This window comes from Bombyx mori, chromosome 1, assembly GCF_030269925.1.
Source record: "Bombyx mori chromosome 1, ASM3026992v2".
NCBI lineage: Eukaryota > Metazoa > Arthropoda > Insecta > Lepidoptera > Bombycidae > Bombyx > Bombyx mori.
This window is the reverse complement of record NC_085107.1, coordinates 14,195,404-14,220,646: the sequence shown is the minus strand read 5'-3', so window position 1 is coordinate 14,220,646 and position 25,243 is coordinate 14,195,404. Positions and strand designations below refer to the sequence as shown.

Sequence of the window (25,243 nt, the reverse complement as noted above, 5' to 3'; positions counted from 1 at the left end):
AACTAAATTGAATAATGATTTTATACTATACCTGAGTGATAATAAAACAATTCGTGATAACAACAATGTCACCTTGATACAAAAGGTCTCAAGTTTATCATGAACGCAGTTACTATTTTGCAAGAATATGAGCTGCTTTTATCCAGAAATATTCGATAAAACAGATACAGCAATATTTGAAGACAAAAAACCTCAATTGTTAAAAATGTACCTGGAATACTTACTCTAAAACGAAATTAGGGTTTCAGAACAACTGAACCTAATGAAGCCACATACTACGTACAGTAATTTTGATCTAAAATTATGTGAGTACACACTGCATCGTGATATTTGAACGAATGCCTGATTTAATAATTCACCTAATAAACTAAATTCGATCAGTCAATTCAGTTAATCAGTAATACCCGATATTATTTAGGTTTCTTTATGGTATGTAATATATTTTTCGGTTGTATTTTTGATTATATTTGAACAAAAAAAACTATTTCCAAATATTTTTATAGATAACACACATTGTCAATTCTTAATAAAGAGGTTGACAAACAGAGTTATGTAGCTGCTGTTTTGTGTATATAGAGATGTAGTAATTTAAAGTTGTAACAATGGAATCGCAAAATCTCAAAACGTTCTTACACGGAACAAATATTAAATTTTACAAATCGGAATTTGACAAAAACATCACCAACTAGACTCGTGCTAAACGGTAAAAATTACATACAGTCTACCGCCATATTTACTCAAGGAACACGTAGGGAAGAGGTAAGTAGTAAAATAGGGTAAGCATAAAATTCATACTTCGGAATCCGCTTCAGTTACAGGTGATTCAGGAGCAGCTGTCTCTGCAGGCACTTCGGAAGCGGTTTCAGCAGGCGCGGGAGTGGCAACTCCGGGGCGGAGTCTAGGGTTAGGCCTCAGGTTAAGCCTTGGGCCTGGACGGAGAGAAGCCGGTCGAAGGCCAGGACGTCCACGACTGTAAGTTGAGCGAAAAGCAAAACTTAGTCAAGCTTTATTTCGATTGTCGTAAACTATTTTAATAAGCGATTGAAAATACCATGCCGTGTTTTAATTCTCCTTTTTTATTTTTTATTGCATAGACGGGTGAACGAGCTCACAGCCCACCTGGTGTTAAGTGGTTACTGGAGTCCATAGACATCTACAACATAAATGCGCCACCCACCTTGAGATATAAGTTCTAAGGTCTCAAGTATAGTTACAACGGCTGCCCCACCCTTCAAACCGAAACGCATTACTACTTCACGGCAGAAATAGGTAGGGTGGTGGTACCTACCCGCGCGGACTCACAAGAGGTCCTACCACCAGTAACCACTTAACACCAGGTGGGCTGTGAGCTCGCCCACGTATCTAAGCAATAAAAAAAATATAAAAAAATAGGCATCCTTCTTTCAAACGCTCAATTTGAAATTAATAGGTTTTGTATTTTCAATTGAAGCTTACCCTAGGGTCCTTCCTGGGGTGGGAGTAGTTTCCACGACTTCTCCAGAGGTAGCGCCGGTGTTGTCTTCAGACGATGCTGCACTGGCGGCTGTCGTTGTAGTGGTTGAGGTCCTTCTGAGACCGGGACGTAGACGAGGCCTGCTGTGATAGCACGGAGCTCACATAAACGTTGTCTATTATTACTTGATGGGTGATAAACATAAATGGTTTATTGAGGTTGCCTACTCTTGAAAGAATGTGAGGATAATTCGTAGAGTTTTGTGATAAACATAAATGGGTATTGAGGTTGCCTACTCTTGAAAGAATGTGAGGATAATTCGTAGAGTTTTGTGATAAACATAAATGGGTTATTGAGGTTGCCTACTCTTGAAAGAATGTGAGGATAATTCGTAGAGTTTTGTGATAAACATAAATGGGTTATTGAGGTTGCCTACTCTTGAAATAATGTGAGGATGATTCGTAGTGTTTTGCGATCATCTCACTTTACACGATTAGCCTAATTCGGTTTTGGATGTAACCAGAGATCTGCATAAGTCGACCGGACGATGATTAATAGATGTTTGAAGAGAGGAGCTGTGAAACAATACTATAATAATACTATATAGCCGTACTCGCCCGCTTTGCTGGGGATTTAAATTTAACATTATTATTTATTGTCATTATTATTAGGGAGTCCAACACTCATATAAATATTAGCCTATCTATTAAGTACATGTATTTTCTACACGGATACCAAGTTTCAAGTCAATCGGATGTATGGTTCAGTAGTTATAACGGAAAATCTGTAAAAACCACTGTAGATTTATATACTAGTATATACTTATACTATATAATACGGTGTCGTTGCTTCTGCGTTGTCAAGAAAGACAAATAGGGGCAGGCATTTGGTATTTTGAACATTATCTATTGCGAAGAACTATGGAACCAAATAAGCGAAAGGAATATCAGGATCTTCTCAGTGGGTCTCGTTTCCGATCAGGTGGTAGATTCTGCGAAGCACGGCTCTTGCTCGGGTTCGTGTTAGCAATATCGTCAGGTTTGAGCCCCGTGAGCTCACCTACTAGTTAAGGTTACGCTGATATGGTCTCTCTAGACCATCAGCTTAGATAGAAAAAAAAAGGAATAATATTGTGACAGAAAAATAAAGTTGCTAAAATTAAAAACGTTACAATTATACAATAAAGATTCTGATCTCATGTCTGAAGGTTTTGTGAGATAAATTTTTTTCCCTACCTATTCACCGGTAGGCTAGGGGGCTATTCCAGATACGTCCATACGGGAGTTAGGTGTCTATGTTGTGATGTCTATAGACTTCTTTACAGCCACTTTATAAAGACCTCCAGCCTCGACAGCTATTGCACTTCAGACAGCGTGTCTTCCATTTACTTTATACTAAACCTCCAGCCTCGACAACGATTGTAGTTCAGACAGTGTGTGCTTACCTTGGTGCTGGAGTGTCAGCGTTGGCTTCCGATGCTACGCTTCCATCATCAGACGCTGGGGCAGCTGTAGTGAAACTGGGACGAGTGCGGCTTGCGAACAAACCACGACGACCGAATGCCTGCTAACAAAGTTACCACGTTTTCATTTAACCACATGAAGGGCATTTATAAGAGCAAACGAATGTTAGTATACCTTTGTAATGCTTAATATCCAAATTATTTATTATTTACTGGTGATAGGACCTCTTGTGAGTCCGCGCGGGTAGGTACCACCACCCTGCCTATTTCTGCCGTGAAGCAGTAATGTATTTCGGTTTGAAGGGTGGGGCAGCCGTTGTAATTATACTGAGACCTATACTGAACTATATATATATACGTTATAACTATACTGAACTTATATCTCAATGTGGGTGGCGCGTTTCCGTTGTAGATGTCTATGGGTTCCAGTAACTACTTAATACCAGGTGGGCTGTGAGATCTTCCACCCATCTAAGCTATAAAAATAATAATAATAATACGAATAACATATTTTTAATTGCATTATGTAAATCTAATCACAAATAAATATAGAGGTTTTCTTATTGGTTTGCTAGCTGGACGAGCTCACGGTCTGCCTGGTGTAAAATTGTTATTTACAACTTAATACCGCAATTCAACTAAAAAACAAGAGTTCTAAGATCTCCGTTTTAACAGTACAACGGCTGCCTCATCGTTCAAATCGAAACTCATTACTGCTTCGCGGCAGAAATAGGCAGGGTGGTGGTACCTACCCTTGCGGACACACAAAACGTCCTACCATATATACATATTTATCATTATTCAATTGATAGGATAATCAAATGGTGCTTTTGATATATACTGCAGATATACGAGTATGCGTTCCTATTTCACAGATAAAAGCTTTATTAAAACTTTTATACATAGTTTGGATCATACAGTATTAACTAAACTTGGATAGATTCATAAAAAATGTTCTACTTGTGCCGAAATTGTCGTGGGGTTTTTGCAGTTAAGTATTTCTTACATAAAAAAAATGTTTCACGCCGTCTTTATATTATATTCTTTATCAAAAAGAATCGTTACGGTTCAATAATATCCCTAAACGCAACTTTACCACCAGCGTAAAGAGCCATAGTACGATAAAAAAAAGAAAAAGAAATATGTTTATGTATATCGATAAAATAAAATATATTTTTGGCAATGTCACAAGAGACAATAAAATAGCCCAATGTAGACTTTGTCGACATAATAAAAAAACGACATTCAGATAACAAAACACTTGAATGTCATTTTTAATAACGTTTAAACAATGTTTATCCAGCTCAATGATCGTGTGAGAACTGTTACTGTAGGTCATGAACTTGTAAATGATAATTATAACTGTCAATTTAATTGAAAATACGATTTAAATACTGACTAGTGGTCCCGCAGTAGTCGAAATTCGATTATAATTAATTGAAATAATAAGTTTGAACATTAATATGGTTCTATTGTCAAAGACTATTTATTATACTTCTATAATCGCAGATTTTGTCAAGACTACACTATAGACAAATAATATTAAAGGTAAACAATATTAACCTATTCTCGATTTGACCGCAGACTTTAAGCAATAGCAAAAGTTTGACAATAAACAAAGAGTACATATATTATTATGTGTGTATGTCAAATACATGGTAGTGTGTATAATGTTTTCTTTATTAATTTAAAGTATATTTTATGCATTATTTAAAAAAAAATATTAGCATTTTGCACTCCTTCTTATTGCGTTTATTTATCTTTATATAGAACACAATTCATTTTTTTTGTAAACTAAATGTTTAGTCTTTTCATGTATGTGTTTGTCTGCATTTTTTGATAAAGAAATAGCCAAGGAACCTATTTGTTAGTGGGAATTGCGTATTTGTTTTTATACGAGACGGCTTACCGAATTAATTTTCAACTAGTTTTGAATTATAAAATGCCGAAAATTTTTGGAAATCAGAATTTTAAAATTAAAATTTAATTTTACACACAGTTCCGCATTTCGATTATTAGTTATTAATGGACTAGCTAATGGACTAATATCTAGACTATTTACATATATAATCAATATATAGACATATATGTAAATAGACTAATAGACTATCTTTCTGCACGCAACTTCGCTCACCTGGATTACACTTTATATCGCGTCGCTCTAAGTCCCTGTCCAGCAATAAGATATAAGGGAGCCTACATTCTTTCCCACGATTTCTACTATTTCCATTCGAATTCGTCGAAAATCGATTATATGGTTTTGTATTCATATCAATATATTAAACACCGCCATAGTAAAATTAATATTTTATTCTGTAACAACTATTTTGCAACATCCTAGTTTAATGAAACAAATCCTTATACTGTGCTCCAAAATAATCCCTGTGTACTTGTGAAAACTAATTGAAAATCTTTCCAGAAGTTCGGGTGGTTTGCGCTTCTAGCATACAGACAGACAGAAGGATAACAGATAACACATGTAGACAAACAAAAGGAAATTAAAAAAATCGTATTTGTGTTCTTTTTCTATTTTTAAGTTATCTCCTTTCTATATTTATTAGTATTAATCAATGTTAAGACCGACACACCGTATTCTACAGATCAAAAGTAAAATTTGTAGACGAATTAGCGTCACGGGCGTACGTTTCAATGCTTAAACAGTTTTATTTTTATTTATTGCTTAGATGGATGGACGAGCTCACAGCCCACCTGGTGTTAAGTGATTTCTGGAGCCCATAGACATCTACGATGTAAATGCGCCACCCACCATGAGATCTAAGTTCTAAGGTCTCAAGTATAGTTACAGCGGCTGCCCCAGCCTTCAAACCGAAACGCGTTATTGTTTCACGGCAGAAATAGGTAGGTAGAATTGCAAGACTGGTTATAATTACAGAGCATATATAGGAAAACGGAAGCAAGAATTATGTTATTACTACTAGAACATAAACAGAAAACTATATTCATCGATGAGGTAAAGCAGAAGCTCAATACGTGTCAACTAACTTCTCTCTAAATTTAGAGGCATTAACTTGAAGGATACAGATTTAATTTTGCATTTCATTTTAATCAACTCTGATATGTTTTAATTTGCAGAAGTTCAAGGCAACCTAGTTAGCCAGCTAGTAACTTTTAACACTACCTGAAATACCTGAAATAGTTATTATGTTATTATTGTAATATCCGCTATTCTACCTACTTTATTATACAACATTAATATTTAATTATGGATAATACATTACACAATGATAATATAAATTAAAGTACACTTTCCAGTTTTACTGTTCAGATTGCTAAATTAACAAAAAAAAAATTTAAATCAAATACATATTTTCGCTTTGGCAACACAATCGCTTTGTATATATTACTAAATCTAACCATATTACTATAAAAAAGAATTTTCAGAGATCACTTTAAAGCGTTTTGGAAATATAAATCTCGGAATAATTGTTTGCTAAAATATAATTATGACGACTTATGTTTTGTTTAATATGATCTCCGAAAATAATATATAGAAATTAAATTGAAAATACAAACCTTCGTAGTGGGCTTGTCAGCGGCGGCGGCGGGTGCAACTGTTGTACCTTCGGGAACGGCAGCAGAAGTCCGACGACCCACGCCAGGCTTACTGAATCGACCTGAACAAAAGAAAGTGGTGCTGTACATCACTATCATCACTACATAGTATAAAACAAAGTCGCTTTCTCTGTCCCTATATCCCTATGTATGCTTGAATCATTAAAACTACGCAACGGATGCGGCTTTTTTTAATAGATAGAGTGATTGAAGAAGAAGGTTTATATGTATAATAACATCCATCAAATAGTGGAGAAATCAATAATAAATTACAGTTTCAGAAGCGAAGCGAGGGCGGGTCGCTAGTAAAAAATAAATTCATAAGCTCTGAGTGAACTTAGGCTTAGGATATAGGGACGTAGAATGACTGTGTGTTTATTTATGACTCAATTATTTATGATGTGTAATGAACGATACTTGAACTGATTTGAACAACGATTAATGAAAAAAAAGTTTATTTATAAATGCAACAAAAATGACACTTAATAAATGTGAAAACACAATTATTTTATCATATTTATACTAAATCGCTTTCCAACAGGACTGCTATGGCAGAATTTCTGGAGAGTAGTTGATGATTCATACTTTTAAATCTTTGAGTCAGATTGAAAAATTATAATCATCAAAACATTATTGAAATAGATACTTAAATGATTTAGAATTGAAGATAAGAAAACTTAAATACTTTTGATCACGATCAATGACGTACAAAAGGCCAATCAAGACATTTCTAATTTAAAAAGAAACAACCAATTTAACTGGTTGAGTAGATCTTCCATTAGATTGCCGTTATATTTTTTTCGTACCTCTAAAAATACGGCTGTAACTGCAAATAAAGAATAAAAACAACTGTACTAAAAACGGAAAAGTTGTTGACTATTTTTTTTGTTTTTCCATTGTAGATACCGTTTGTAAACAACGAACGTTGGATAAAACTGTAAATTTTTGCACCAAAAAATGTGCACTAGTTTTTTTTTTTAGAGATTTAGATGTTTCAATAGGATTGCAGCACCTACTAGATTCATGGATTAGGAAAAATCTTCACTGCCTTAAAAATATTGGTACTTGTGTATAGGCAGAGTAAGATTAAATGATTAATATTAATATTTGGAAGCCATTATTTGCTAGTTCTGCATAACTAGGGGTTGAAAAAAACACTATAGTGAGATTCACGTTTTTTTTTAAATTTGGTTTTCAGTACTGAAATGGAGATTTTTGTATTAAGTAAAAACATTGGTGAGTAATCGTTTGTAAAGTCATTATAGATCTCACTCTAACTATAATACAATTGAGGTGACATGTGTAATTTACTTATTGTCAATTTCTCAATGTTTTTATTGATGATCACTTTGTTGGTTCAACTAAATAAATAAACAAACTCTTTCCTATATGTATTATGTACTCCAACTTAAAAACACTATAATATCGATTATATATTATTTACGTTTTTTTTAAAATAGGCTAAGTACTTGCTTTGAAATTATTTATTACCTACGACTTACATCAATTAACGTTCATAGACAAAAACTATCACTGTGATAAGCACGTATTTGTTACAGTCTTATTTATTTGATTAAACACAAATACAAGACAATTGCGATATCAATTCAGTTCATGTATCGTGACCCTAAATCGTTAGTGTTTTAGCATAACCATGCGGCCTAGCATTCAGTGACAACCGGTTTTATATAGACCTTATACTAGAATTGAACGAAAATATCAACTAATGTTCACCTTCGATCCACATTAATTCATAATCCGCTTATTACGCAGATTCAATAAATACTCATTGAATAACAACTCAACCAGCGAATCATTCGAATTTTAAATATTAATAGAGTTCTTGATTGTTAAAATAAATGTAAAGATTCTTTTAAAATTATTAGTTATTTAGAATGATGTCGCTTGTGGATGAATCCAATGTTAGACGCTGAGCTGAACAATATAAAATTTCGCTTAAAAATGAAACTCGCATTGCGTAACGCGTTCGCTTTAGCATTATAATTATCTAAAATATTTCATTTTAAATACTTCCGACTCAACTGGCAAATGTGCATATAAATAACCGCTAATGTGCTTGCAAATTTATTTCTGCTTTTAAAAGTATTAAACAAGAAAATTTATTTAAAGTATAGAATATACTATTCTGAAGAATAGATAAAGAACAGTTATTTCACTATGGAATTTCGCTAGTGGAGTCGGAGAATCTCAAACAGGATTGTATGTAGTTCACGGTGACTTACTCGCCGCCAATGAACCAGTTAGGATACGGCATGAGTAAATTCATAATTCAACACAAAATGGGATATTTCATGGAACTCATTGCGCACATACACTTCTCTCATTGTATATTAATATTGTACATATATTTTCAAATATAAGGTGATTTATTTATTTCTTTCGAAGTTGAGTGATCGAATTACCTCTAGTTCTTGTGGAGGTTTCAGCTGGAGCTTCGGTAGCGGCGGTAGAAACGGTGGAAACACGAGACCTAGCTCCGGCGCGTCCCTTGAACCTTGAGGGCCGAGTAGACGGAGCAGCCGTAGTGGTCGTGGTGGTTGTAGTCGGAGCCGGAGTGGTGGTGGTAGTGGTTGTGGTGGTCGTGGTGGTAGTAGTTGTCGATGTTGTAGCCTCTTCAGTGGTACTCAGCTCCTCGGTGGTCGCAGCTTCATCGTCAACAGTTGTGGTGCCGTCGAAGTTGATCAGGTCACCGCTGGTCGGGTTGACCTCGTTGTTTAAGTTCTCGCCCGCCAAGTACGCGTATAGATCGAGAGCGACCTTTTCCATCGCCGTCATGGTGGTGTACTCAGTTGTTTCCTGCTCGAACGTCGTAGTCAGCTTGTAGTCTGCGGGCAGCTTCGAATCATCTACAATCTCCTCGAATTTTATTCCACTTAACAAGCTGTGACCTTCTCTGGTGGGCTCCTTGTGATTAGCAGATTCTTCGTCACTGGTCTCGGCTGCGGGAATTTCTTCGGTAGTTGTTTTGCTCTCGGAAGAATACCTCGTCGGGGGCTCTTTGTATTGAAGTGGGATGTCACCAGAGTTCGTTTTGAAGCTGTCGAGGTCGACCAACTCTGAACTTGGGCGCCTGAAAAGAACGAGAGGACGAATTAAACCTCAAATGTCCTACAGTTTAGTTTTCTTTCAAAGGAGGATATGTACCTGATGTGCGCACGGGTCCTGCTTCTGGTCTGACCAATGGACTCATCAGCTACACTGTCTGATTGACGACCGCGCTGCCTCACAGTTTCCGAAGAAACTTCCGGTACATAAGTAGTAGTGCTAGTAGCTGATGCCAAGTTGCGACCACGAGGAGGGAACCGTGTGCTCGAGGGGAACCTGCCACTTAGGATATACGTTAATTTAAGCTCAAAACTTTTATAATATGAATTTAAAAATATTTTTTTTTATTGCTTAGATGAGTAGACGAGCTCATAGCCCACCTGGTGTTATGTGGTTACTGGAGCCCATAGACATCTACGACGTAAATGCGCCACCCGTTTTGTTTGAGATATAAGTTCTAAGGTCTCAGTATAGTTACAACGGCTACCCCACCCTTCAAACCGAAACGCATTACTGCTTCACGGCAGAAAATAGGTGGTGGTACATACCCGTGCGGACTCACAAGAGGTCCTACCACCAGTAAGCATGTATTTTTACTATTGTATTAAAGAAATAGGTGTTGTTAGATATGCTATTTACCTAGTATTGTCTTCTTCAACTTCTTCCTCGACTGGTGGAGGAGCTATGTTTCGACCACGTCCGCGACCTCTGGTTGACGGCGGCAGGACTTCGTTTTGTGTCTCTGGAGCTGCCGTAGTGGTTGTTGTTCGAGACCTATCTACCGTTGTGTATTTTGTTTTACTTTCATTTCCGATGTGGTTGTCTGTGTCGGATTTAAGCGGACCGTCATGAGAATTGTGAACTAGAGGCTCGGAAGTGGTAGAGTCCTTGTCTTTGTTTTTTCCCTCTTTTTTGACTTCATCCTCTTCATCATAGTAATAATAAACGTATTCGTATTCATAGTCTTGCCCGTTAGGCCCCTTCTTAATTTGGATTCTGGAATGCTGTTTTTGTTCTGTGCCGGCTGGCTCAAAGTTAACGTTTGATGTTAACAGACCACTGTTTATATCGTCGATAGAATCGAAATTAATAGGAATGTAATCAAAGTTTTTGCTGTCCGTTGCGGGTGCTACAGTAGTGAGCAACGGTTTTTGTCTGTGCTTATAAGGTATTTTGTTTTCATGTTTAGCGGATGCCTTGACTGGAGCGGGCTGTTGACCCGAACTGACAATAACATATTCTTCGCCCGGTCGTGGTTTTGTGATCAGTTCCACATCAGCGGACGCCCATTGGGACGTGCACACCAGTAAACATCTGTAACAAAGGGAATTGTCGTTTCAGATTATTTGCTCGATAAGGTGTTTCGAAAGTTCGGTTGCTGCATTTGGAGTCGACGGCGTGAGTCAGCAATAAATCTGGTTGCGCCTACAAACAGCGACAGACTCGTCCCGAACCAAGGAGCTGTGATTCATCTGCTTGTTTCATCACCGAATTCCTAACCATTGTTTTGCGTCTACCTACATACTGGTTTGGTTACGTACATATTTCGTATTTCAATGAAACTTCAACGTGCACACGCGTAGGCCCGAATTTTTGCAACTTTTGTGTCGTAATACTGATCGATTTGGTTACCAACGAATTTTCTGTAGTGGCAGCTCAATTAGATTGTGTGAAAATCAGAATTAACTAACTAACTAACTACAGATCAAACGTTACTGTTATTAGAGCAGTGCAATACTTTGTAAAGTGATGTGAGAAAATGACTGCGATAATCGGAACGTGGGTGTAAATTACGCGTATGTTTGTTTGAGACCGAGCAAGTTTGTTGTCTCGGATCGATGAGGCAACGTACGTGGAGTAAGATGATCACTTTTGCCTTCAGAACTGTTCTCACGAGAATTATGAATGTTACGACACGCTTAATAATGTTGAACGAAAATGAAAGATGAAATGAAAGAAGTTTATTGTGCACGCAAAAACTAATATTCCTATTTCTGCCGTGAAGCAGTAATGCGTTTCGGTTTGAAAGGTGGGGCAGCCGTTGTAACTATACTTGAGACTTTTGAACCTATATCTCAAGATGGGTGGCTCATTTACGTTGTGGTTGTCTATGGGCTCCAGTAACCACTTAACACCAGGTGAGCTGTGAGCTCGTCCACCCATCTAAGCAATAAAAAAAGAACATAAATAGGTGCAGTCATTCATAACTTGGGAAGTTTATCGAGTAGCGGATCCAATTATCGATGTCGGAAGGTGTTGTTCGCTTCCGCAGTATTTCTTGTCCGACACGGAAATCGTTCGAGGGCTTACTATAACGAACTCTCGGAAAAAGTATGTTCAAGAATTCGAATTAAAAAAATAGAATACATATATAAATGTGATAATTTGTAAATTCCTAAATGGTTAGGTTAAATTTGTATGAAAACATTCCTCTAGTTTTATTACACTTCTCCCTTGTAGTAGTAGTTCATAGTTCTAATAAAAGAACACTAGATGATGACCGAGCCTTGCTTGGTTTTTTTTTTTTTCATAACGCCATCTTATTGTGTCTTTAAAGCGGTTAGTTGCCCTCAATTAAGAAAATAGTATTATTATTCGCCAAAAGATGTCGGAAAGAGTTGATTATTGAAAACACGAAATAAACAACATTTTCTGAAAATAAATCGTAGCTAGATCGATTTATCGCCCCCGAAATCCTCTGTATACTAAATTTTATGAAAATCGTTGGAGCCGTTTCCGAGATTCAGATTATACTTATATATTATATACAAGAATTGCTCGTTTAAAGGTATAAGATTAATATGAAAAACGTAAATACCACAGCCATTAATATATTATAATGCATATAAAAAGCAACAAGTTATTGCCTTATACGGTTATTTTTGATTTGGATACGAAACAAAATTATTCTAATTCCTTTTAAAAGTCATTTCAAATATGCACATTTTACAATATTCAGAATCAAGCCAGGAGTCCTTGTGTTCGGCAAATACACGAGAAAAGGTGGTCAGACTTGTATTTTAATGAAAACACACAGTATCAAGGTTTTTGTACATAATGCTATTCATTTATTATCGTCCATAAATTATTTAGTTTCACTTTCAAACAAACTGCGTTCTATTGTCGGTTATTCAAAATGCTTTATTGCATAACAATGTACCTACACGCAGAGAGTGAAATATATTTTTTTACGTATTTCGAATTTAAATTCCTATAACTATGTTTAATGGATTGTAAACAGAATGAAACTGTTTACTTGTTAATCGAAAATAAACATAAAAAGTACTTATACACTTTAAAGGAGAAATGTCACCGACTCGGGTCCACTTTCTGTTTCATTAAGTTAACACATTATTGCCTAACAATATGTACACAGTTTAAGCCAATATATTTCATTTAAAGATGACGTTTGGTTTTTCACTTGTGTGAATATGAAGAAACCGGTATTATTATTTTGCTTAATTATTAATCAGATATCGTTAATAATTAGTGTACATTGTTACTTTACACGTGCTACATACTGACCAATGTGACCTACTTTTAGCATCTATTATGAGCGTTGCGATATTTGATCAACACCGCAACCCTGTATTGCAAATAAGATATGCTAGAACAACACGCGTTATTACATGAACTAGTGGTCCTGCAGTAGTCGAAATTCGACTATAATTAATTGGAATTGTTAGTTTGTACACTATTACGATTGTATTTTCAAACGCCAAGACTACACTATAGAAAAATATTAATAAAGACAAACAATATTTAATCTATTCTCAATTTGACCACAGACGTCAAGAATAAAAGTTTGACAATAAATAAATACAATGCATGCGTGTTGTGTCAAATACATGGTAGTATGTGTAATGTTTTCTTTATTGATTTAATATATCTTTTATGCATTATTTAAAAAATATATTAGCATAGTGCACTTCTCCTCTTTATTCTCTACAAGTGGGGAAATTTCATACTCCTCCGTCCGCGCAATTTTCGTAAAAAGCGGTACAAAGTTTCTACTTCACGTATTATTTAATATATATATATATGGTAGAAAACGCAACCATGTTCAAAACAACAGATCTAATTATTGCAATAATCACTTTCACACCGGAAAGTTTGTAATTTGTTCGCAGTTTTCTTGTGGTTTCCACTTCCATACAATCATTTTAAATGCTTTTATTTTATTTTTATTCTTATTAGATCACTTTTGTAACTATACGTAATTTAGATATATCACTAAAGTGTCTTTCGGTATGGCGAGTCTGAACAGGAGTGTTCCACGGTGAAGCTTACTTCAGACACGTATTCATCATTGAACGACTGCAGCTATGTGAATAACCATAGACCTCATGTTTTTTTTTTATTTTATTGCTTAGATGGGTGGACGAGCTCACAGCCCAACTGGTGTTAAGTGGTTACTGGAGCCCATAGACATCCACAACATAAATGCGCCACCCACCTTGAGATATAAGTTCTAAGGTCTCAAGTTTAGCTACAACGGCTGCCCCACCCTTCAAACCAAAACGCATTACTGCTTCACGGCAGAAATAGGCAGGGTGGTGGTACCCACCTGCGCGGACTCACAAGAGGTCCTACCACCAGTCTCAAAATGAATGGCGGTAACGTTCATGCCTTTCTGTTAGTAACAGCCTATATCTGTTGTGTATATAGTGTATATAGTTATCGTTAGTATATAGTGGTATAGTTCAGTGTACGTGTTGCCAATTGAATTTCACTAGGTGTAAGGTCGAGCCGGACACAAGGCTATGTGATCGTATCGAGTAGCGTTCTTAACACCTGAAGCGATCTTGTGACAATAATAATGTGACAATAATCAAATCGGAAATTGCAAAAAAAAACTAACGTAAATTGAATGTTGCTTATAGTTTGAAAATAAATTCAAACGTGAAAATAAACACATACAAGCGGGTTGTATTTTGATACCGCTGATAAACGCTACTGTAAAATTCGACCTCACGTCTCAAGGCAGTAGGTGTCATTTGCGTTATGAAGTCTATAGGTTCCGGCAAACACTTAACACCAGGTGGATAGGCAATCTGTCCGACGATCTAAGTAAAAAAAAGTCATCGTGGCCTAAAGGATAAGACGTCCGGTGCATTCGTATCGAGCGATGCACCGGTGTTCGAATCTCGCTGGCGGGTACCAATTTTTCTAATGAAATACGTACTCAACAAATGTTCACGATTGACTTCCACGGTGAAGGAATAACATCGTGCAATAAAAATCAAACCCGCAAAATTATAATTTGCGTAATTACTGGTGGTAGGACCTCTTGTGAGTCCGCACGGGTAGGTACCACCGTCCCGAATATTTCTGCCGTGAAGCAGTAATGCGTTTCGGTTTGAAGGGTGGGGCAGCCGTTGTGACTATACTGAGACCTTAGAACTATATCTCAAGGTGTGTGGCGCATTTACGTTGTAGATGTCTATGGGCTCCAGTAACCATTTAACACCAGGTGGGCTGTGAGATCGTCCACACATATAAGCAATAAAAAAAATAAAAAATTTTATTTAACGTCTTTGTAGGTAGTAAGTAACGAACATGTTGCAAATTAAATTGTATTTTGTATGCATTGTACAAGAAACCGTTGTGAAATAAAAAAAGCAATTAAGACATAAAATATCCATTCCTGCAGCGAACTGGCTACCGACTACTCAGCGGTGCTAGTTTTTAACTCATTAATTAGTATTAATTGCTTAAAAGAAAGAGTTTGCTGCGAAAAAAAACGAAAATGAATCGTTCTATTATATAAGATCAGACGAATTTTAGAACAAGACAACAAATAATGGCAAAGAAACTTCATTGCTCGAAGTTTACTTGATTATCTATATTAATATTATAAATAAGTAAAATTTCTTAATTTGTTTATAGAGTAGCAGCGTGCTTAGTGTGAATTTTTTAAGTTCTTAATCGCGTAAAAGTTTGCCCTACGTTTGCCGCTAGGGGCACTGTTTTTTTTTAATTTTTTATTGCTTAGATGGGTGAACTAGCTCACAGCCCACCTGGTGTTGAGTGGTTACTGGAGCCCATAGACATCTACAACGTAAATGCGCCACCCACCTTGAGATACAAGTTCTAAGGTCTCAAGTCTAGTTACAACTCGATACTTTGAGTTAACTGTTACACGATCGAGAATTTTAAAAACTTGCACTAAGCACATAGAAGTATTGAATAGATTCTCGAAAAACAAATCACTAATTTATACTAATATGTATCCTATCCTAAATATTGCTAATATAAAATTGTCATTTTTAGTAGGTGTTTATAAGAGATTTATGGAAGAAACGGACAGGATTGTTTTACCAATCTGTGCGGGTTCACTATTTGAGACAGAGATGACGGTTTCGCGAAGCCGAAATTAGTCAATGGCCTCTTTCCAATGGTCGATATGCAATATTTGTCACCGGATACTTTTTTTTTATTGGACGCGGTCACAGGCCACCTGGTGTTAAGTGGTTACTGGAGCCCATAGACATCTATAACGTAAATGCGCCACCCACCTTGAAATATAAGTTCTAAGGTCTCAGTATAGTTATAACGGCTGCCCCATCTTTGAAACCGAAACGCATTACTGCTTCACGGCAGAAATAGGCGGGCGGGGTGGTGGTACCTAACCCTGCGGACTCACAAGGGGTCTCACCACCAGGTGCGATGTACATTCTGCATAGATTTAACTAAATTACATTCTTGATTGAATTTACAAAGAATAAGATATCAATATATGTTTCTCGAAAGCTCCCTAAAGTGTTGTATTTCAGTACGTACTTGCGGCTCAGTTCTACAGAAAGCGACGAATATTGCATTTTATGCACGTTTTTCTACATAATGTGAGAACGGTATCAAGTTATATTTCCTACAGGATTGCTGATTCGATTATTATTAAATAAAGCCCATCAGGGTTGTCTATTGTTTCGCGGTGTATTTTCGTTTTCTATGAACCTATCCGTTTTATTCCGGGCTTCCTTATGGTAATGGAAAGTTCGATCCCTTCGATCTGAAAGTTCGACCTGTGCGGACTTACCAGAGGTCCTAACGCCAGTAATTACTCAAATTATAATTTTGCGGGCTTCTTTTTTATTACACAATGTTATTCCTTCACCGTGGAAGTCAAATATATAAATCAAGTATTTCATTAGAAAAATTGCTACCCGCCTGCGGAATTTGAGCCCCGTTGCATCGCTAGATACGAATGCACCGGAAATCTTATCCTTTAGGCCACGACGATTTACACTAATTGAAAGTCTTCTACAGCAGTAAAGAAGTGAAATATTCAGGAGAAAAATACTTTTTTTTTGACAAAGAACAGTCAATAGTACCTATATCTTATAAAAATTGGTGGTGTTTGTTATTAGCTTAGAGCTCAAGGCCCACTGACGTTAAGCGGGTATTGGAACCCAAAAGTACTTTAATGTTACTATCCACCTTGAAACATACAATTGAGGACTCATTGCATTAGTACTTAGCCCACTGTGTTTCTCGCCGGATCTTCTCAGTGGGTCGCGTTTCCGATCCGGTGATAGATTCTACGAAGCACTGCTCTTGCTAGGGCCAGTGTTAGCAAAACTCCCGGTTTGAGCCCCGTGAGCTCACCTACACGTCAAAGCGAAGCTGAAATAGCCTCTCAAGACTATCAGCATAGGTAGGAAAAAAAAGCATTATTACAAGTCCCTATATATTTTGTGGACATGAAACCTAAAATCAATTATTTACGTGGACACAGCATATCATTTTAATACGCTTTTATTAGCTTCAGACGTATGTTTGTTAGTATGTTTGTTAGTATGTATGTTAGTGTGTATGTTTGTAACGGAATCTTTTTTTTTTCATATGCGCCTCACTATGTAACTAACGTTTGACGCAAAACGTTGCTTTGTAGTCGAAAAAAATAAATTTCATATGACTATTTCTTTCTTTCAAAACCCATTTATAAACTTCGGTATATATAAACCCAATCGATATTTATAACTATTTACAATAGGTACAAGTTTTGCCACAAGGTCCCATACTTGTCCCGTGTCTTGTTTTATTTACTCACGAACTGAAAATATTAAAATCCTGTTTTACTCACCACACCACATTCTTAAGTTTAATTATATACTGAGTATAAATAATATTCAGATCTGGCAGTTATAGTTATGACACCGAACATTAAATGCACTGTTAGCTTTACGACTGTGAAAGTCTTAAAATTTAATACTTTTTGTAGCCGTAATGAAAAAAACATTTTGTTGTCTAATATGTATATTACGCAAAAACTTAGAAAAAAACAACAACCATTTAAAAGTGCAAACAATCTCTAGACACGTATGGTGTTTTGCAGCGGAAACCATTGATATCATAACATGAATGCCCACCATAACACAAGAGCTCTAAGTCATAGTTGCGCAATAGATTCCTGGACGGCAAAAATAGGCGGAATGGAATATCTATCGATAAGAATATGAAATATTAGGAAATTCCAATGTAATAGTCGAAATAATCACCACATAGTATAAAACAAAGTCGCTTTCTCTGTCCCTATATCTGTCTGTCCTTATGTATGCTTAAATCTTTACAACTACGCAATAGATTTTGATGCGGTTTTTTTTAATAGATAAAGTGATTGAAGAGGAAGATTTATATGTATAATAACCTCCATTAAAAAGTGGAGAAGATAAGTAAGATAAGAGACAGTAATAAATTACAGTTTCCTAAGCGAAGCGAGGGCGGGTCGCTAGTATATTATAAGGAAGATCTCGGTTAGGAATTAAGGTCTAACATGGAATTCTCTAATCATTCTTGTCTGCCAGTATGAGAGGGTGTGTCAATCAAAACTCTGGTGTATATTGCAGACCGGTCGAATAAACTGACGTTTCCTCCCGCCTCAGATTGTCACAGGAAACGCGAGAGACGTTTCAATCACGAAGTCACAGGAAATGAGAATACAATAGTTGCATTAATACATGCATCATACATGTGTGTGTACGTACAATACAGTTTTGTTGATGGTTCGAAATGATTTTTATTACACAGTCCGCTGCTCTATCTATTGCTGCACTGTGTATTATTACAATAAGTATTACTGAATTTAAAATGAAACCTCTCGTAAGGGTGCGAGAGTATGGCGTTGGTATCCTACACGAATCCTAGTTGGAATACTCTCTCCAATTGCCAAGTAGTAAGACATAAGCCAAACATAATAACTTCCATAGACAATTGTTTTGATGAAGATTAAAGACGTGACTGTATCCAACTATTTAAACACTGATCTATTAGAGACGATACATCATTCGGAAACCTAATTTGTTATTTGTCATAAATATGAGTAAAATACGATTTAAGGTAGCCGTGATTAATTCGTTTTAGTAATAGCAAACATAATTACAATGTAGGTATTGCTAATAGATAAGCTTAAGTTTATATTGTATTTTAAGAATCCTATTTGTTTAGATTAGAAGTTAAATGACGATATTCTCATAATGACGTCGTTGATATTGTCGATATTGTCTCAATATTGTCTCAGAACGCTTTGAAACAGTTTTCACGAAGTGATTTGATTTGAAATTTTCATTTTAGTAAGATTTTATAATTTGTTTGATTGTTTTAGATTGTTTTTAATGAGAAAATATGCGTTTGGTTGTAAGCTTATTTCTCAGTGTTTTTTAATTTACTTCGATTTTAAATTTGAGTGAGATAATGTGACATTATCACACCGGAAATACCCAATATTGAAGTAGTGTACACTGTAATAATTAATTGCGTTTGTTTGTGTGAACATATTCATTTTTGAAGAATCATTATTGTTCACTTTTACCACGGCCAAAATGAATTTCACGGATGGGATAGCCGATATTCCAATGTAATTGATACTTCAATCTCAAACATTGACATGTCCTTTATGTTGTGATTTCTATTGTGTCCGATAATAAGGTGATAACATACCAAGTTTTTACGGGGCAGAATGGCAGCCTATACTTCATAAATGCTAATATAATATCTCATACATGTAAAAATAATCAATTAATTATAAAATATTATATGTGATATGTAATAATATTCTCAATTAATTTATACGTTAATATGTCAAAGAGCTTGCTGGTAAAAAATAATAATTGTGAATGTGAGAATCGCATACTTTTAGGTCAAGAACCAATAATTCTCACACACTCATCGAACTACACTAAGAGTAATTAATCAAATTGAATTGATTGAGTAAAATCCTTTTTTTTTAAACCTTGCTGGAAACACGATGGAATATGCGTAAAAACAATCATATTATATTATATCGTGATAGAAACCTAAGCCCTTCCTTAGGCTTGACAATAGTTGGATATAGAGATATATCGTTGCTTTCAGGAAAAACCGCAATAGAACTGTACTAAAATACCCGAACTGTATTACTATTAAACGGTAACGGATCTTTAAGGTCCACGTACTTCTAATATTTTTTCTATCATTCTAGAATACACGAAGTAACACAAAGTCGAGCTTTTGTTACTAGAGTTACATTCACAAACAAACAAAAAACACGGCCCTAACAATGGCTCGGTTACGTATGGCATGTGACAAAAAACGGCTTAAAAATATTTTTGTAACTCTAAATTAAAACACAATTGAAATCTTACTTTGACGATTAGATCTACAATGTATAACTTCCTTCTTCCTCTAAGTGTACAAAAGGCAAACGAATAAAACTGTATTTGTTACCTAACAAGAAATTACCACTTGGATGTTACGAGAGTTCGCATCTCAAACGCAGACCTGAACGGATCATCTGCAAAATGTATTATGTAGTTACAATGCAACTGATTGTGAAACAAACAGGTCAGCGTAGACCAGTGAGGTCATTTAAAATTGTAAGTATTCTGAGTTAGGGTTGCCAGCGACGTGGTTACATTAACAGCTTTTTTTTGCCGTCCTATCTGCCAGTAGTCTCGTAGAGTTGTTCTGGCTTCACATCGACTTGTGGATGAGCTCATGGGAAGGGAACTTGCTAACATCGGCCCTGGCAAGAACAGTGCTTCGCTGAATCTACCTAATAATAACAGCATTATGTGTATATTGTATAGCTTAAAATTCTTACCTGCTGTTTTAAGAAATTTTAAATCGATATATGCCTTTCAATAAACAACAAGCTAGTGTTTTGAGACAGTATACATAAAATAAATTGTAATAATATTTTTATATGTTTGTCTGTGCTTAGGCGATTAATATACAAAAGTCTGTGATTAACTTTATATACTATATGATCTAGGCTGAATTTATATGAGTTGAATAAAGATGTTTGTAGGTAGTCCTTATAATAAATCCCTCTAGTAAATGAAATACTCTACTGATTTATTCTCTACTATTTATTATCGTTATTCAACCTTAACATTTTTTTTATTGCTTAGTTGGGTGGACGAGCTCACAGCCCACCTGGTGTTAAGTGGTTACTGGAGCCCATAGACATCCACAACGTAAATGCGCCACCCACCTTGAGATATAAGTTCTAAGGTCTCAGTATAGTTACAACGGCTGCCCCACCCTTCAAACCGAAACGCATTACTGCTTCACGGTAGAAATAGGCAGGGGGGTGGTACCCACCCGCGCGAACTCACAAGAGGTCCTACCACCAGTAATAAAACATTATGTTTCTTGAACCAAAACATGACAACCATATTTGTGAGCCAACGTTTTACCGCACGTGTAAATTGTGAAATCTCAATTGCTAATGAGTCGGTTAACTTTCAGTAAAAATTTGTAATAGGCAAACACAAAATCAGGTCGAACCAAGAAGCAAGCAAGAACTATTTGTAATGTTTACATTACATAGCGCGCTTGTTTGAACTTGTCGTATTTATAATCACTGGTTTATTTAATATGAAATCGGAATCAGAACTAAAGGGCATTTTTTCTTATTAGTCCAGTGAGCGGATAGAACTGTGAGCGTTCTTTTTTTTTTATTTTTTTATTGCTCTTGTAGGCAGACGAGCATACGGCCCACCTGATGGTGAGTGGTTACCGTCGCCCATGGACTTCAGCAATGCCAGGGGCAGAGCCAAGCCGCTGCCTACCGCAAAAACGTAAACCATAGACATATGACTGTATCCCAACCTTTAAAACCGAAACGAAATACTGATTCGCGGCAGAATTAGGCAGAATCGTGGTAAACAATAATTTAACAGTAACAGTAAACAGTAATTTTTTACTGGTGGTAGGACCTCTTGTGAGTCCGCACGTGTAGGTAAGTAGGTACCACCGCCCCGCCTATTTCTGCCGTGAAGCAGTAATGCTTTTCGGTTTGAAGGATGGAGCAGCCGTTGTAACCATACTGAGACCTTACAACTTATATCTCAAGGTGGGTGGCGCATTTACGTTGTAGATGTCTATGGGCTCCAGTAACCACTTAACAACAGGTGGGCTGTGAGCTCGTCCACCCATCTAAGCAATAAAAAAATAAAAAAAAGCTGATAGATTCTTAGGAGTAAAACCCATGCAGAGCCTATGAACGTCGTAGTATAAGACCAAATCGATATCTCCATGTTTATTATCCCACAAAACAAAAAGCATTTATACTTTACGGCGTAATTACGCAAAGACAGTCCAGGGTTCGAATATGCCGGACCCCCAGTTGACATTGTGAATAATATGAACAAAAAGCTAAACCTGCTTGTATTGTCCGACTGACCTAAAACCAGTTAAAGGTCATAGAATTAAGATATTAAGCTATTCGTCTTGATTCGAGTGGTTGCGTATTACATTACATAAGATCCTAGTGCATTATTTATTGCAATATAACATGGAGGTGCTTCAACTATATCAACGGTCGAGGAACTTTTTTAATTATTACCCCAAAATATTTTTGTGTAAGTTAATATAACCCCATGGCGAAGAACAAAAAAAACCAAAATCGCTTCTTTTTAGCATCTTTCATATTATAGCCCCCATGATAATTTTGAAAAGGAAACAATAACTAAAAATTTAACGATTCTAAAGAAGTTTCTCTTCAATATATACTTCTTACTCAAAAGTTTCATTTTTACCCCCCAAAATTTCATTTTACCCCATTTGGGGTCATTTACCCCGGTTCCCCGACCGCTGGACTATATTGTTCAGTGTGCTCGTTTTATTATCAGTTGAGTGGTCCGGATTACCAGAGTCCGTTCTAGTTTGGGTCCATGACAGTTAAAACATGATCAGCATTGGGAACATTGTGCATTTGTTTTTTGTATAGTATCCGGTAGTAGTAGTTTATCCGGTATTCTCAACACAGGAAGCGTTCTAGCTTGGGGACTTTGAATGTTTAATTTGGATTATTAATTTACATTTTCATTCCTGAAATTGATTACAGAAAGTTGTAGCTATTTTTACATCGAGCTTTCGATAATCGATTATCGATTATCCATTACGTAAACCACTCAATTTTATTCAATAACACCCGTTGGCGTAGTCAGGTTAAACATAAAATTAGTGTCCATTTCTTCCTATACCGTATATGGCTCCGAATGGCCCGTCTGGTGTTAAGTGGTTACCGAAACCAATAAATATCACAATATAAATGCCACCACCCACCTTGAGAGACAGATGCCGTAACAATTGTATTGTATAACGTGTACCCCACCCTTCAAATCGGAACTCATGACTGTAACGCGTCAGAAATAATCAGAATGGCAGTTATCCGAGTTACAATGTGTCCGAGTTCACAATACGCCCAGCCACCGGTAATGGACAAACAAGTTATTCATACAAGAATCTATTGCCACCCTTAAATCAAGCCAAGAGCCAAGGCTATTCGTAATTTCATATTTTCAACGGTGAGTCAGAGGGACCCGGATTTGATTAATAATAATTTCTCTAGGCGGATGCTGAAGTTTACGTAACAAACTGGTTACGAATAAAAAAATGTTAAGTAACAACATAACTTAAGATAAGATAGCGGTAATAATTCAGATTTACACAAACGAGATATTTATTAATCATTCATGTTTTTTTTTAAGCTCTGTTATTTGAAAATTAACTTTGATTAATGTAGTAAGCACTGAACACAGTAGGGCGATAATAAGTGTGAGCCATTTTACCATTCAAAATTTGTTATGAGAATATGCACATTATTTCTTCACTTCTTAAAATGAGCGCACGCTTTAAATTGGAGACGATTTATTGTAGTAAAAATCCTTTTTTTATCTTCAGTATCCATCGCAGTGGAGACGTAAGATATAAACCAGTACTTATGTCTCATCGTACGCTTTTAAATAGACAAAGTTTTATTAAAATTGGTCAAGTACATTTTGCAAAATTCTAGAACGAATAACAAACATAGTCTTACATTCAAATGTGAGCAACATGTTAAACATCGATTCATAATTAATCGATTGTTTTAAAATTGATATATTTCTTAAGTTTTACATCAACATCGATTTGAATAGAGTGGGAGCGGTATTTTTTTTTTTTGTAATAATACACTGCTTGCGTGTCGTTGCTGTGTACCTTTTAAAATTAATTTGAATGTACATTTTTGTAGCACACATTACGTTCGCTATTGCAAAAAAACCTAAATAGTTATTGGGCAAGCGTTTACAAAGAACTTATTTCGTAACTCCTTGCCGATTGACAATTAAGTTTACGCATTATGTACGAATAAAACAGAATAAACAATTAAAAACAGAATAAGATATAGTACCATTATAACGTACTTACAAACAGTTTTTCGTTTCGTTATGTTCTACAGAACTATTTATTATACAAGCATAAGATTCGGTGTGTTTCACGCATCCAAGCAATTATTTCGTTAAGGTCAGATTTTATGTGATTTTCTTAAACGAAACATAACATAATAATAATTACACAGGTAAACTGGAAAAATACAAAAATGTGTCCCCAATACTAAATGTTTACACAACATTCTGATATCGCTGAAATTGGGTCGTGCTGTTTTACATTCATGTTCATTTATATCAAATACTAGCTGTACCCGTCCGCTTCGCTGGGCATTTAAAATTAACATTATTATTTCTCACCCCCACAAAGATTCTCATTATTAACGCCCCAGCAACTGGTGTAGGGAGTCCAACACTCATACAAATATTAGTATATCCATTAAGTACATGTATTTTCTACATGGATACCAAGTTACAAATCAATCAGATGCCTGGTTCAGTAGTTATAACGGAACATCCGTAAAAACCACTGTAGATTTATATAAAAGTATAGATTATCATTATCGCTTTGTCGTTCAGGGCAAAGTAGAAGGCACTAGACTGCGTGGAATGCGATGTACCGACCAGATCAAGTCGGCAGTTGGCGGCTGTTTGCATGAGTGTACCAGGCTCACCACAAACCGGGAGGAGTGGTGATTGCTCGTGAGGCGCATAGCATCTGCCCACAACAATGATGCTGGATGACGACCACGACCGCTCTGACAAGAGTGATACGACATACGATACGATAGATTATCGAATCGATTCAAATACGAAAAGTATGCAATTAATTAACTACCTAAAACGAATAGACGTAAGAGTTTATTTCGAGTGCATGTGACTTTTGTGAAGGAAACTTCCTAATAGGAGCGCGGTGACAATACGGGCTGGTCTGAAGCTTGTCCCTGCGCAAGGTCCGACAGCCGCTCGTGACGCGAGCTCCGAGGTCACCAGTGAATGTCCGACAGCAAATATACGAGCGTAATCAAATAGTCCTTAGCTGACTGGACACGG

At 36.2% G+C, this 25,243-nt stretch overlaps 1 protein-coding gene across 20 annotated transcripts in view; it reads right to left on the bottom strand.

The window, feature by feature from the left end:
- The window catches only part of LOC101743000 (mucin-5AC), a 44,121-nt gene that overhangs the window by 3,289 nt on the left and 15,589 nt on the right, over positions 1 to 25,243 (bottom strand). For 3 of the 20 annotated variants that reach the window (XM_062669942.1, XM_021352543.3, XM_062669938.1), the window contains 7 exons: positions 10,194 to 10,868; positions 9,654 to 9,830; positions 8,912 to 9,579; positions 6,450 to 6,550; positions 2,898 to 3,019; positions 1,456 to 1,596; positions 796 to 970 (listed from right to left, as the gene is read on the bottom strand). In XM_062669942.1, the coding sequence (XP_062525926.1) occupies positions 796 to 970; positions 1,456 to 1,596; positions 2,898 to 3,019; positions 6,450 to 6,550; positions 8,912 to 9,579; positions 9,654 to 9,830; positions 10,194 to 10,868 (2,059 nt within the window). Of the gene's footprint in view, positions 1 to 795; positions 971 to 1,455; positions 1,597 to 2,897; positions 3,020 to 6,449; positions 6,551 to 8,911; positions 9,580 to 9,653; positions 9,837 to 10,193; positions 10,869 to 25,243 lie in introns of all 20 variants that reach the window. The other 17 variants (XM_062669965.1, XM_038012458.2, XM_062669964.1 and 14 more) reach the window with 11 other exon arrangements.